At 51.3% G+C, this 14,427-nt stretch overlaps 1 protein-coding gene across 1 annotated transcript in view; it reads left to right on the plus strand.

Annotated features, from left to right (window-relative positions):
- Positions 1-13,941, plus strand: part of ABHD2 (abhydrolase domain containing 2, acylglycerol lipase) — a 111,623-nt gene extending 97,682 nt beyond the window's left edge. The window contains exons 8-11 of the mRNA XM_039216739.1: positions 1,562-1,672; positions 3,712-3,781; positions 5,463-5,547; positions 8,127-13,941. Coding sequence (XP_039072670.1) covers positions 1,562-1,672; positions 3,712-3,781; positions 5,463-5,547; positions 8,127-8,323 — 463 coding nt within the window. The 3' untranslated portion in view covers positions 8,324-13,941. The remainder of the gene's footprint in view (positions 1-1,561; positions 1,673-3,711; positions 3,782-5,462; positions 5,548-8,126) is intronic.
- Positions 13,942-14,427: the final 486 nt, after the last annotated feature.

Below are 14,427 nucleotides of genomic sequence, written 5' to 3' on the forward strand. Positions count from 1 at the left end.
AGCGTCCAACTTCGACTCAGGTCATGATCTCACGGTTTGTGGGCTCCAGCCCCATGTCGGGCTCTGTGCTGACAACTCAGAGCCTGGAGCCTGCTTTGGATTCTGTGTCTCCCTCTCTCTCTCTCCCCAACTTATGCCCTGTCTCTCTCTGTCTTTCAAAAAAACGTTAAATAATAATAAGTTGTGAATTCTAGACTGTAGGTATACAGTCTTCCTCATAATCTTTTTGGGGGAAAAAGCGTTAAAGAAATGTGTTCCTCTTTGAGAGGGGTGGCGAGAAGACACCAAAACCGTCATGACCTTCCTCACTGGAGGGCCAGACCACAGACTCAGCCCTCCTTGCACTGGGTGCCAGAGACTGTGGAGGAGCAGAAGGTCTAAGTGTGCATGTTTTGATCTCTACCTTTATTATCATCCTCTCAAGATGAATCTTGTTCTTAACAGACATGATTATTCTAAGCATTTACGTAAGCTTTTTAGCTAACTTGTTGGAGAGCCATTGATTTGCCCCCATGCTAAATGCTAAATGGGTTTGGCAGTGTCTTCCTTGTTAAGTGACTGAAACATCTCCTAAAGAGGAACGGGTGATGTCACAGTGTAAAGATAACCCCCACACACACACACTGTTTGGCTGACCACCCACCACTCACCATAGAGCCCTTCCAAAGACACCCCTCCCCGCTGTGAAGGATTTGTGGTAACAGTTGACCCTTGAACAATTTGGGTGTGAATTGCACAGGTCCACCTATATGTGGACTTTTAATTTATTTTTAAAAAATATTTATTTATTTATGAGAGAGTGCAAGCAAGGGAGGGACAGCACTGATGGCAGCAAGCCCCATGTGGGGCTTGAACTCACAAACCATGAGATCATGACCTGAGATGAAGTTCGATGCTCAATCGACTGAGCCACCCAGGTGTTCCTTGTGGATTTTTTTAGTCCAGTACTGTAAATGTGTTTCCTCTTCCTTATGATTTTAGCATTTCTTTTCCCTAGCTTACAGTATTGTAGGAATACAGTATATAATACATGTAACATACGAAATATGTGTTATTTTGTGTGTTATCTATGCTCTTGGCAAGGTGTCGGGTCAACAGTAAGCTATTAATAGTTAAGTTTCCAGGGAGTCAGAAGTTCTATGTAGATTTCTGACTGCGCTGGAAGCTGCGGCCCCTACCCCCGCATTGTTCAAGGGTGACACTCACCTGGGCTCAGACCCCATCTTTAGTTTGTCTAGCTGCCCCTGAAAAAGAAAATAAGACCTCGACAATCATTTTCCTGCAGTTAACTCAAAAGTCAACATTGCGAGCTCAGCCTCTGGGACACTCTGAGGGCTGACCGGATCTCTCTGACTTTCCCATATCCCTCGTCAGAGACTCTCTCTTGGCTTCCCCCCTGGGCCGGGAAGCAGGCTCTGATCTCGGTTATCATCTGCCCTTTAAATGTTTTTTCAGCTTTATTGAGCTGAAAAATAAAATTGTAAGGTGTTTCAAGTGTACGACACAATGATTTGGTTCATCATCTACTTTTTGTTCTGTTTGCCGTTGTGTCTCATTCTAGGCAAGCTCTTTTCGGAGACCATGTTAGGAAACCCCAGAGCCTGGAGGACACGGACCTGAGCCGCCTCTACACAGCCACATCCCTGATGCAGATCGACGACAACGTGATGAGGTGTGTCCACGCGTGGGAGGCCCGGGGCACCAGGTGGGGGGCTGCAGGCCAGCACTGCACAGCTCCAGGGCTTTCCTCTGCCCACTTCAGAGTTAAGGACTTTTTTCCCCTTTGAATAAATGTCTAGTGTTTCATAAAAACTGAAGATTGCACAGAAAAATCCAAAGTTCTAGTAGCTCTTAGAAAACAAGAAGAGGATCTCACCACTCGCTCTGCATTCTTGTGCGGCATAACTGAGCTTGAAAACCAGGGAGTGGGGGTGTGCACACCCTAGTTGTACACAGCCCTTACGCCACCTGCCGTGCGTGCTCTGACCCTGGGGCAGGGATCAGGTGCCACGTAATTTGCTTTTGCAGGAAAAGGAAATATTTCTTGTGCTTATCTAGGTCTCTACCAAAAGCAAAACAAAAAAGAAATAGTCGAAGAGGGCTGTGCTTGAAACCAAAGCCTCTTTCTTTGGGGCAGTGAAGTCTCTCCTGAGTGTAATACACAAACCCCGCCCACTTTATTCCTTTTTCCTTCCCTGCCCCCTTCAGGCACCTGCGCCTGAGGCTGAGACCCTGACTGTGTCCTCTTTCCGAGCACCCATAGTTTCCGGCTGAGCTTAGCCTTAGCTGGAAAACGCAACGTTGATCTCTGACCTCACTGTTCTCTTTGAAAACAGCATCCTTTTTATTTAGTGACTATTTGATACCTTCATGCTTGATCCAAAGCAAGCTAGCGTGCAGCAGAAAATAGGCAGATAATGATCTGAGGGGACTTATCTTCCTTACCGGATTTTAGTAACTTTCTTACACCAAGTAACCTTGAAATAAGCCTGTTAACAGTTACACAAAGGAAATAGAATCTAGAAAATCACCGGTATGTTCAGAAGTTGAGAAAAGATTCTACCTACCCACTCTCCCTTAAGATGGGAAATGCGATTTACTGTGGTCCTAATGACAAAGAATCCCAACATTTCAATTTCCCCATTCATCGTCTGAATATTTTAAGCCCCAGAGAGAATGGTGTTCAACTCTCCCCAAAGCTCTTCCTTTTGAATGGTGTTGGATCATGGCAGTTTTCATCGCCAGCAGTACTGCAGGCCTGGAAGGCTTTCCCGGCCCGCTCGGACCACAAAGGGACTGATTTCGTGCAGACGGGTGTCCCAGAGGTGATGTCTCACTCAGCCACTCCCTGTCGAGTAGACCCTGGCAGTGCAGCCTGAACTTTCTGGAGGCTTCCCAGGCAGAGGTGTCCTTGGGGCCTGGCAGCGGAGGAGAGAGCCACAGCCTCAGGGGACGCATGATACCTTAAAGACACCAGTCAGAATAGAACAGAACCACCATTCAGATACCCGCAGCCCTAATGTGCGTCAGAAAGAGGTTTCCAGAGGTCTTCTGGCCTGGGGGTGACTCGGCCTATTGGTATCAGAGCCCCAGGATGAGCAGAGCACAGGGCACAGAGAACCTATAGGGCTTTCATGCCGGCACGTCACAGGCGTGGTTAAATGTCACTTTCTGACTACTGCCCTGTGGGTGGACGGAATTGGTAACTCAGTCTCTGTCTCATGCCCGTTACCTGATACATATTTCATATTTCATTCCACTTCACAGGGGTCTGGGTTACTTGGCCAGGAAGAATTTTGTTGAAAAGCAAAGTTCTCATAAATGCCTTTGAATGTCAGTTTCCTAGCGTCTGCGATGACATCTGGTTTTATACCAAATCAAAGGACGTAACATCTGCTAATAAATACTGTAGACAACACTGAATTGCTGTGCTGGCATGCACTTTATTTAATGCCATAAATCTCAGTGCCATTAGGGAAGGAACTGTCTCTAGCTCCATTTTACAGAGAAGCTCAGAGAGGCTAAAGCGTTTGCCTGAGGTCACAGAGCCCATAAGTGGCAGAGTCAGGATTTGAACCCAGATGCCAGAGCCGGAGCACCTAACCCTTAACGCTGATGCCCATGTGACGTGTCAGCGTGGGATCAGAGCAGTAACAAAACCCACTCTGCATCCGATCTGTGACCAGTGTTGCTTCATCGTCTTCTTCCCAGGAAGTTCCATGGCTATAACTCCCTGAAGGAGTATTACGAGGAGGAGAGCTGCATGCGGTACCTGCACAGGGTGAGTGACAGCCACCGACTCAGAGGTAGCAGCGTCTCAGAATTAGCGTCACTTTCCTCCAACGCCACGCCCCATGCAATGAGCACGCTCCCACCTTCCTTGGGCTCGACGCCCCCCCCCCCCCGGTAGCTGCTGACTTGGGCTTTGTTTGTGAACCAAACTCTGGCGCTCTGCAGCCTCCGTAAATTAATCCCAGGGCTGCCCCTAAGTCCAGAGCGGGACCTGTCTGCCCCCATGTCCGTGTAAAAGCCCTTAAAATGAATGCAACACCCATTTTTTTTTCCTTAGTCTTCATGTGACAGTGTAATCTTGCCTGGCTTCTGCCATGGTCCCTCATAGATCCATGTAGATTTCTCACAGTTCTGGACTCTTTTTTTTTGGCCGTTGTGCATTTTGTGGGTGTGGTGGCGAGGACTAACCTCCAGCTTCCTGCCATGATCTGGCGAGCCCAGAGGAAAAGAGATGTACTTCTGGTTCAGAGCGATGAGGAAGAGGTCTGTTGGCACAGTAGACTGGTTTCTATGAATGCAGCCTTTGGCAGCTGCCATAAGCTTTGTGTGGATTGAACTAAGTTTGTGGCCGATCATCAGCATCCTGTGTCTTCACCTGCACCACCACCAAACCAGTCTCTTCTCGTTCTTTGTGTAATAATCCTTTCACTCAAACACGGGACTTCCCATTTATCCCAGTCAAGGTCCCCCGGGTGGTCTGGCCCACCACTCACCCAGCTGAAGCAGGTAACAGGGAATGCACTTCTGCCGTCTGTCTGTCATATCGGCCACCCCTCCCAGTTTAGCGTCATCCCCCCCGGCTTTGGGCGCCTTCACTGAGGCCACTACAGAACCTAGTTGAGCTGTCTAGACCGATGTCCGAAACCCCCAGGTTAGCTCGGCCAGTCCTGTGCAGCCTGGGCACAGCTGTCCGGTCGTCTGAGGGCCCCTGTCAGCCCATCTCTCCTTAATGGAAAAAGGCTGTTTTAGGGGCGCCTGGGTAGCTCAGTCGGTTAAGCGGCCGACTTCTGCTCAGGTCATGATCTCGCGGTTTGTGGGTTCGAGCCCCGCGTCGGGCTCTGTGCTGACAGCTCAGAGCCTAGAGCCTGCTTTGGATTCTGTGTCTCCCTCTCTCTGCCCCTCCCCTGTTCACGCTGTCTCTCAAAAATCAATAAACGTTAAAAAATTTTTTTAAAAAAAGGCTGTTTTACTAAAATGGATGTTGAAGGCAACCCCCCTAAGAGCTTCCCAATATTCAACAGCCTACTCTCGTTTTTCACCTTCTCTAGAAAACCTCCCTTGTCTGGAGGGGAGCACAGTCCACTTGTCCTCCACACAGTATAAACAGAATGCATACATGCAGAACCCTCTGTAAGGTCCCTTGTCCAGAAGGTGGGCTAACCAGAATTACCATGAGACTCGTTGAAAAGATTTTGCCACTGAGCCCCATTGAACACCTACCCTCGCTCCATCAGAGCACACGGGCCCCTAGGACGCCGGGAGCTTGGCTCCCGCACACACGTGCCAGAGACCATTCATGCCACCAGGGAACACAGGCAGCCTTAATCACAGTGAGCCTCTGCCCTTTGCTTCAGAGTCCTGTCCAGTAGTTGAATTTGAGCCTTGACTCAGGGGCGGGGATTTAAACAAGGGAATCGATCATTTATTTCTGCTGTATTTTCTTGTCGCAGATTTATGTGCCTCTCATGCTGGTTAACGCAGCTGATGACCCCTTGGTGCATGAAAGCCTCCTAACCATTCCAAAGTCTCTCTCGGGTAAGTGTCCCTTCCTGCCGCTCCCTTGGCCATTCAGCACGTCGCCGTCGTAAACTCTGTCACCTCCACCCTGCTGTCACCTCTTGAGGGTCAGCTTCTGTGGGGAAGGACATCCCATGGCAGGGTTCTCGTCCAGCCTGCCCTGATAGCTCTGGGCTGTGCTGGGCCCTGGGCAGAGCCATCTCGTGTTCTGTCCTGATGTCAGAGACGGCCATCACTTATATCCATGGGCCAGAGGGGTTCGGGGAGGTCCCCAGGGTTTGTGAAATTATCGCGTCAGAGTTATGGCTCCATTAAGTCAGAGAGTTTGATTTAAAGAGGTATTTCAACTTAAAACATGACATGAGGGGCACCTGGATGGTTCAGCTGGTTAAGCGTCCGACTCAGGTCATGATCTTGCAGTTCGTGGGTTCGACCCCCACATCCAGCTGTGTGCTGACAGCTCAGACCCTGGAGCCTGCTTCAGATTCTGTCTCTCTCTCCTTCTCCCCCTCCCTCCCTCTCTCTCTCCCTCTCTCTCTGCCACTCCCCTGCTCATGTTCTGTCTCTCTCAAAAATATATAAACATTGAAAAAAATTTTTTTTAAAAACCTGACATGAAAAATAGAACAAAAAAGCCAGCTCTGCCGCCTCTTCTGACAGCTTCTCCATCTGCTTTGAGGATAAAAATATAAGCAACTGAAAAAGCAAAGAACATTGCTCATGGGAATGTTGCTGTGTTTCAGGCCGGATCGGTCTCACCCCATGCCAGAGAGGGGCAGAGAGAGAGAGAGAGAGAGAGAGAGAGAACAAGCGAGTGCAAGAGCAAAAGGAAACACCTGGGAATCCCAAGGCCGCCCTGCACTGCAGTTTCACTCCCTGGGACCCATTCCCCCCGTCGTCCGTAGCCCTCTGTGGTCACGTTTCTCTCATAAGTATCCTATTTAAGCAGGACGGGGGCACGCCTGGCTCGCTCTCAGCCCAGGCTAGAGGAGGAAATAGTACGGCAGTGGAGCCCCGTGCCCAGCCAGGGCTCAGGGCCCTGCTCGCAGTGGGTGGCATGTGTGATGCAGATGTGTCAGGTGACCAAGCCGCCAGTCCTCAAGCTGCACTCACACCGTAGCAGGCTCCGGGCACGGCGTGAAGCAACCCACTCAGCGGCTCGACGCTCCCTTGATTCCAGGGTAACCCCGAGGCCCTAAGGCTGCCGCCCAGAATCTATGAAGCAACAACTGAAAACGAAGAAGGGCGGGCGGTCACATGGGAAAAGAGCCCTCAGAGCCAGAGCTGTGCACCCCAGGAGGGGCTTCAGAGGCCTGGAGCCGCTGGGCCCTGTCCGTCTGTCCCCTGGGAAGACAGACGTTTTTCTTTGGTCCTGGCCACACATGGCTGCCCGTTTTGCCCCATCTTCAGTAATGGCCTCTCCAAGCCCAGGCGGGACCAGCCGCCACGGGGAGTCCTGAAGGCTCCAGGCTGGCAGCGCTCGGCATAGCCGCTTAGCGTCTTTACCACAAACCGCAGCTTTGAGTTCAGTTTTAGTCTTCCGTTTTTTTCTTAACATTTATTTATTGTTGAGTGACAGAAACAGGGTGCAAGCAGGGGAGGGGCAGAGAGAGAGGGAGACACAGAATCTGAAGCAGCTCCAGGCTCCGAGCTGTCAGCACAGGGCCCGACGTGGGGCTGGAACTCAGAAACCGAAATCATGACCTGAGCCGAAGTCGGACGCTTAACTGACTGAGCCACCCAGGCGTCCCAGTTCTGTTTTAGTCTTAAACGAGAAGCGTCTGTAATGAAAGAACATTGACTCCACTGAAATAAATCACAGCATCAATGCCGTGAACCCCTTCAAAGCCTGGCCCCCACCGGTAGCTTCGGCATCACCCCGGAGCTCGTTAGAAATGCCGAATGTCAGCTTTTCCACCTGGCATGTTAGAGTGCATTGTAAGGTGACGTCCGGGTGATTTGGAGGCACGTGGGAAGCATCTGGCCGTATAATTGAATCACCTGGGGAGCTCTAACGATATCAGTGCACTTGTGCACTCGCTCTCTCACCCCAGGTGATTCTAACATACACCCGAGTTTGAGATCCCTTTAGATTTCAAAGTGTTTCTTTTTTTTTTTTAATGTTTTTTATTTATTTCTGAGAACGAGAGAGAGAGAGAGGCAGTGTGAGCAGGGGAGGGTCAGAGAGAGAGGGAGTTACAGAATCTGAAACAGGCTCCAGACTCTGAGCTGTCAGCACAGAGTCTGATGCGGGGCTCAAACCCACGAACCTTGAGATCATGACCTGAGCCAAAGTAGGACGCTTAACCAACTGAGCCACCCAGGTGCCCCAATTTCAAAGTGTTTCTTAAGCCAGTGTCCATTCTGCCCCAAAGCAGTACCTGCTAGATCCCACAGCCTCGGCCGCCAACCTCATCTCCCTCCCACTCTGGTGCACGAGGCAGAGTGAGGACAAGTCAAGTACATCCTCTCGGTGACCTTCACCCGTGGGCAAAGCCCGGGCCCACCGTGGCGGGCTCCCTTTGGCGCGTCCTGCCCTGGAGCTCACCAGACCGTGACTCACTCATCTGCCTCTCCCCCCCCAGCCCCCCCCGCAGAGAAACGGGAGAACGTCATGTTTGTGCTGCCTCTGCATGGGGGCCACCTCGGCTTCTTTGAGGGTTCTGTGCTGTTCCCCGAGCCCCTGACGTGGATGGATAAGCTGGTGGTGGAGTACGCCAACGCCATCTGCCAGTGGGAGCGAAACAAGTCACAGTGCTCTGACACGGAGCAGGTGGAGGCCGACCTGGAGTGAGGCCTCCCGGACTCTGGCGCACTCCTGGCACCCGTGTCTGTCACTGTCTGTGTCAGGTCCCCCCCCTTCATCTCCCTCAGTGATCTGGATCTCACCTCACACCATCGGCGGGGACCAGCCACCAGGCGCACCCGCGCCGGAGCAGGCAGCCAGTCCCTGGGAGCGCCAGGCTATTTTTGTGCTTAGTTACCGGTTTTCTCCACGGCGACTAGGGGCAGGATTCTCACCCTCCCGTCCGGTCTCGGCATTTGATTGCTTTTAAGCCAATTCCATCTAGTTTCCTTATTAAAAATGTGTCTGAACAGCAGTTTTGCATTGCCAATCAAAAGGCTTGTCCCCGAGAGCCGTGAAGTGTGTATATGCTCCTTCGCGGTGGTCGTATGTGTCCTTATGTAGACCCTGAAAAGCGCTCGCCAACCCAAGCCAATGCCGACTGTGCAGGTCGGCCTGGGAGCCCAGGCGCCTGAGCCTCCCGCATTTCAGTCTAGCCTCCCACATGGCCCAGAAAGTTCCCTCGAGTCTCCCTTACGATCTTCTAGGACAGTCTTCCCACGCTTTTGCCGGTGATGAGAGTTACCTGGGGCACTTGGTAAAAATTCAGCCTCCCAGGTCCCTCCCCTGGGACAGGCCGCTCAGGTGGGTCTGGGAAGGGGTCTGGAGATTTTAATTTTTGACAAGTGCCCCCGGTGATCCTCACCACCAGGCAAATTTGGAGAACACTGTTCTGCAGGGCCTTTAATTTAGAAACGCCTCGGTAGCTCATTTTACGGAAATTTATAGGTAGATGTGTCTCTTAGCTCCCAGGGGCCTGTCCCATGCCAGCTGCCTTGTGTAATCACAGTGTGACGTCTCAGAAGGGGGCCTGGCGGGGAGTATAGTTCAGGCTCCGCCGCACTCTGCTTTTCACTGGCTGTATGACCCTGGAAAAGTCCCTTGAACTTGAGTTTCTTCACCTGTAAAGCAGGGGACTTGGACCAGGTGGATTGCCGAGGTCATTGCCGGTTCTAAAGATGCATGACAAACTCAGCTCGCCGAGGTCTGGGAGGCCTCCCACGGACGTCGTCAGTCACCTTTTTTTTTTTTGTTCTGTCCCTCATTTTCCTATAAAGAGGTGTTTTGGGTTTTTTGCAACATTCGATTATAATTTTACTTTTTTACCCCAAGTCTTTCTACTCCTGGCTTTTGATACCAAACAATTCAAAAGCTGGGTCTGAGTTTGGAGAAAGATCTTTCCAACCAAAAGGGCTGTTATTTTGAAACCAGATATTTAATTTAATAGCCTATATTTATAGTCTGTTGGAGAGATCTTTCCAGAGTGTGTCTCTTCAAATGAAAATGTTATTCGTTTCAAGTACTCCTTTCCTCCAGTCCTGTGGTACTTGAATATCTAAAAACCCTGCACTTTGAAAAATCGGCAGTTGCTATCTGGAACTAAATGGAACCGAGAGTGAAATTGTCTGGATACTGTTTTGTTTTGTTTTGTTTTGTTTTGTTTTGCTTTGAATGTCCCTGCTTCATCTCCTTTGCTCCAGGAGAGATAGGATTATAAACAGTGGGTCTGTGTGAATGTTTCTGGGGTAAAGGGAGCCTAGATACGCCCCTCAGGGTCGCAGGTGGATGTCTTCTGGGCATCGGTCCAAGTGGCCTTGACAGTCACGTCTGTAACCTGAAGTTGTTTTCTGACAATCACTAGATCATCCTCATTAATAACATCAAAAGCAGCCACTGTCTCAAGAGATGGAGATTTCTGTGGTCTCCACACTGCGCTGTGATTTCTCACACACCCCAGATTCATCGTTGTGACTTCCCCCCCAGCTGTTACTCTTCTAGTGCACTTCTCATTCATGTTCTTTTAGCACCAACTGGCACTTTATCGTCTACTCCCTCAATTTGGAAGCCGGCCCCTCCCCTCTGTCACTTCCCCTCCCACCTGATAACGCAGCTGTAACTTACAAGATTCATGGTCCTGTTTCCCACTACTCCCTTCGTTTCTCAAGCAAGACCTTTTGTGGAATTAGGTAAACGAAGCAATAACTAAGTGGGGCTGAGTCACCATCCCAGGAAGCAAGAGGTGCCTTAGCCTTAGGTCGCGTCTCTTGACCTGTTCTGACAAAGCAGCGGCCATGTACCGGCTCCATTCGGGAAGAGAGGAGACACCGGTCTGCGAGGGGGCTCAGAAGTCGCTGGGGCCTAATGAAGTTGAGGCAGGGGCTGGGCCCTGGCCTTGGTCGCGCGCGACCGGAATTTACCCCCCGAGGACCGTGGGGGCCGTGCCCCAGCTGAAATCTCTCTATGTGTGTGACTCTGAATGGCACTCACATTCCATTTTGGCTCACATGAGATCAACTGAAGCCCTTTGTTCAGGCTTCGGGCTCTCGGGCCTGGAAATGAGAATGTGACCGCAGCGGTCTTACAGGAAAATTCTTGTTCGTCCCTGAATGAGAGCACAGAGGCATTGAATTTACAGAGATGCAAACCTGCCTAATAAACAAGGGAGCAGCATTTTATATGTAGGTCAGCTTTTTCCTTCCTCCAGCTTTCTGTGCTTGTCTCCCTGAAGCCATTCATTGCTGATGACAATGGGGGTGCTCCCCTGGCTGTGACAGTCCCGTTGGCTTAAAACAAGGCCGAACGTTCAAACAGCATTTGAATATTATATCTTAAAATCAGAATAAAGATATAACTTGCATAGACCTAGCCAGCTCTATTGCAGGGATGACACGGGGAACGCCACGGAGGGGACGCACCCACATTTCTGAGGTCGTCTTGGCCTCTTAACGGGTTAGAGGACAACTTGGGAGCAGCTGTTCCCGGGCAAATTAAGATTATCTGAAAAGATTGTCTGGAAAATGCTGTCATGTCTCCTTGGTACATCGTGTGACCAGGGGCTTTAACAGACTTCAGGAAAAGCCCTTCTTCGTCCCTGCTGCCGATTTGCACCAGTGACCCCAGAGCGGAAAGGAAGCAGGAAGTGGTTTGTTGTCACCGTATCTTCATCTCTCTTTAGCACCTTACACTTGCAGGGGACCCTGTGACATATCGTAAGAGGCAAAATTTCTTGACCTCATGGTAGGGGACCAGGGTCCAAGAGACCCGGGTTCTTGTCCTGATGGTCTCTGATTCAGGCCGGATTGTGGGCAACCGCTTCGCCTCTCTGAGCCCCAGCTGCCTCACCTTGACCGCCTCTAGGACCCTTGACCTGTGTGCGCACCATCTGCCAGAGGAACCCCCCCCTGCAATGGCTGTGTCCAGGCTCATCGTGGGGGGACTCGGACGGAGGGAGCCTTCTGCACTAAGCCTTTGCCGCTGCAGACCTTGATGTTGCCCACAGCCCCGTGTCTCTGACCAGCGTCGCTTCAGACTCTCCGCTGGCATCTCCGTATTCTTGCTGTCCCGAGGGTGGTCTTGTGATGGGGCGGGTGCTGACCTTTGGAATGAGGCACATGTCCCCAGCTTTCTATGTGACTCGGGCAGAGCACTGAGATTCGTAGTCCCGTTTCCCAGGGCAGGAACCCTTCCCGCTCAGGCTTGCGTTCTGAAACTGCAGGCTTCCTTAAAGCTGCGCTTTCTGGGGAGCTGCGCCTGTATGCCTGGCATCCGAATGAGAGCTCTCTTTGTAACCATGGGACTCAAGGTCCCTTTCGCCAGCTCCAGGGGAACAATGCATGTGTTCTCGTTGCTCTTTGCCAGGCAAGCAGATGCCTGAGATGTGAGAGGCCTTTCTTTCCCTGTGGCATCGATTCGTAGAGCTCAAGGCCCCCCACAACGTCACGCGGAGTCCGGAGAACTCTGGGCTCCGTCCTTAAGGCAGGACAGGAGAGTTCTTAAAAAGCGTTTGGCCACAGCCCCGCTCACACCACCGCCTGGGCTTGCTCTCTGTGCCCAGAAGGCCTTACTTTGCCTGGTAGAGTGTCCCCTGCTAGTCTAATAACAGGGCGCGCTGGGATTTAAAATCTCCTGCCGTGGAAGTTTGAAGCGAAGCCACAGCAAAACTGGAGGATCCCTTCGTGCGGCCTGTGCGCCCCTTGTTACGCTAGCCCCCCGCCCCCACTCCCCTCGACAGCACGCATGGTTCACGACTGGCCACAAGTCTCATCCCCTGATGCCCCTCTTCCTTCCCGGCCTCGCTCTGTTGTTCAAACCCACTCGGGACTACTTGGATGCTTAGCGAAGCCATGAAAAGTGGCCTGTCTGTGGCGTTTGGAGGCCAAGCCGTTGAGGGAAAGGGTTTTCTCTCCCTCCGTTATCTAAGCAGAAGGGAGGACCCCCTTCTTCATAAACTAGGATTGCTTTTGCCAAATTGCACTCGAGGCTGAGGGGATGGGCACCGGCCCCTGCTGGCAGTGGGGGCTGGACCACTCGCCGAAACTAAAGCTGCTCCCTCCACCTGCCTCGCTGCCGCCGCCACGCCCGGATGCCACGGCCCAGGCGTCCTCCTCCAGGGGCCTTCGAAGCAGTCCCAGTCCCCGGACTCGGCCATTCCCAGTCCCCGGACAGTAGACAGCTGCCCCTTCTGGAAGAGTCAGCCCCCCCCCCCCGCAGCCCACCCCAAACTGTTTTTCCTGGCACGTATGTGGGGAAAGGGGCCGTGTATCTCTGTGAACGAGCTGGAGTCCATTTCTAACCGGTGGGCTGTCTTTGACCTTGACTCCGGTCAGTAACAAAAGCTATAACCTACCTTCTCTCCCTTCTGGTCCCCGTTAGCCAAGAAATCTACTATTGCCATAAGTTGGGGACTGTCTGCTTAGAGCAGAAATAACCTTCATCTCAATGAGCATTCTCCTTTGAGACCACCCACGTTGAGCAGCCCAGTCACTGAGGGGAGTACTTGCCCGCCCCCCGCCTCAGTCCCCGCGCCAGCCTCTTCTCTCCCAGACTGTTCCCAGGGACTTGGTCCCTCCTGGGCGTAGGACTTAGGTTTTGTCTGGCTTTTGTTTTGTTGTGGCCTCTTCAGTTTTCCTAAAGCACAAGTCCATGTAGAATCCTGTCGCCTCTCCACACCAGTTCCAGACAATCCGGGTCTCTCCCCACTGCCTCAGGAAGACCTCCACTGTACCTGAGCTTTTGACTTCTGCCAATGCAGCTGCCTTAGCAACACCAGGGGTGGGGGGCGGGGCGGGATGGGGAGCCGGGGCCATCTCTCCTTTTCCCGGTGGGACTCGGTCAGCCGCGTTCTTCTGTTGGCAGATCCGCTTCCAGATTGATTTTTGAGAACCATCACTTCCACATTCCTGATTTGTGTCTGTTTCATTTGTATTTCGTTTCATTTGATTTTCTGAAACATAAAATGCTGCCCTGAAAATCATGCGTTTTTGAGTTTGTGTTCTGACAGCCTCCGTGCTGCTGGATTTTGGGGGGGAAATACAGGATCTTCCAGCACAGAGGTGTTTAAGATTTGCAACTAGCAATGCAATTTTTTCTAAATATGAGGATATTTACCTTTATTAAGAAATTATACTAAACAATGGTGTCCTTGATCATTTTATGTTCTCATATTCTTCTGGGCTCTATTTTGATTCTGTGTGGTGGTAAACGAAGATCATTACAAACGAAAACTGTAATTTTGTTATCTTTGATTCAATGGAATTTCTTTACTTAAATAAAAGGCTAAAAATGTAGCACGGCTGTGTGTCCTTTGTGCAATAGAGTTTCTGTCTAAAAGGATTCTCCCTGGGGTGCCTGGATGGCTCAGTCGGTTAAGCGTCTGACTCTTGACTTCAGCTCAGCTCAGGTCATGAACTCACAGTTTGTGGGTTTGAGCCCTGAGTTGGGCTCTGCCCTGACAACATGGAGCCTGCTTGGAATTCTCTCTCTCTCTCTCTCTCTCTCTCTCCCTCCCTCCCTCTGCTCCTCCCCCGCTTATGCACATGCACGGGCATGCATTCTCTCCCTCTTTCTCTCTCAGAATAAGTAAATAAATTTCAAGTAAATGGATGGATGGATGGATGGGTGGTTTCTTCCGATGCCTTAACCAAATGTGAGCTTGAAGGAAATGGGCAAAAAGCCAAGTTCTCATCACAAGTGCTTTTCACCCAGCCCTGCAAACAAACACCAAAGAAATGACCAACCCCAGCCTTTCTGGGCAAGAAGGCCTGGGTGTGAGA

This window comes from Hyaena hyaena, unplaced genomic scaffold, assembly GCF_003009895.1.
Source record: "Hyaena hyaena isolate Hyena2069 unplaced genomic scaffold, ASM300989v1 scaffold_13, whole genome shotgun sequence".
Classification (NCBI taxonomy): Eukaryota; Metazoa; Chordata; class Mammalia; order Carnivora; family Hyaenidae; genus Hyaena; species Hyaena hyaena.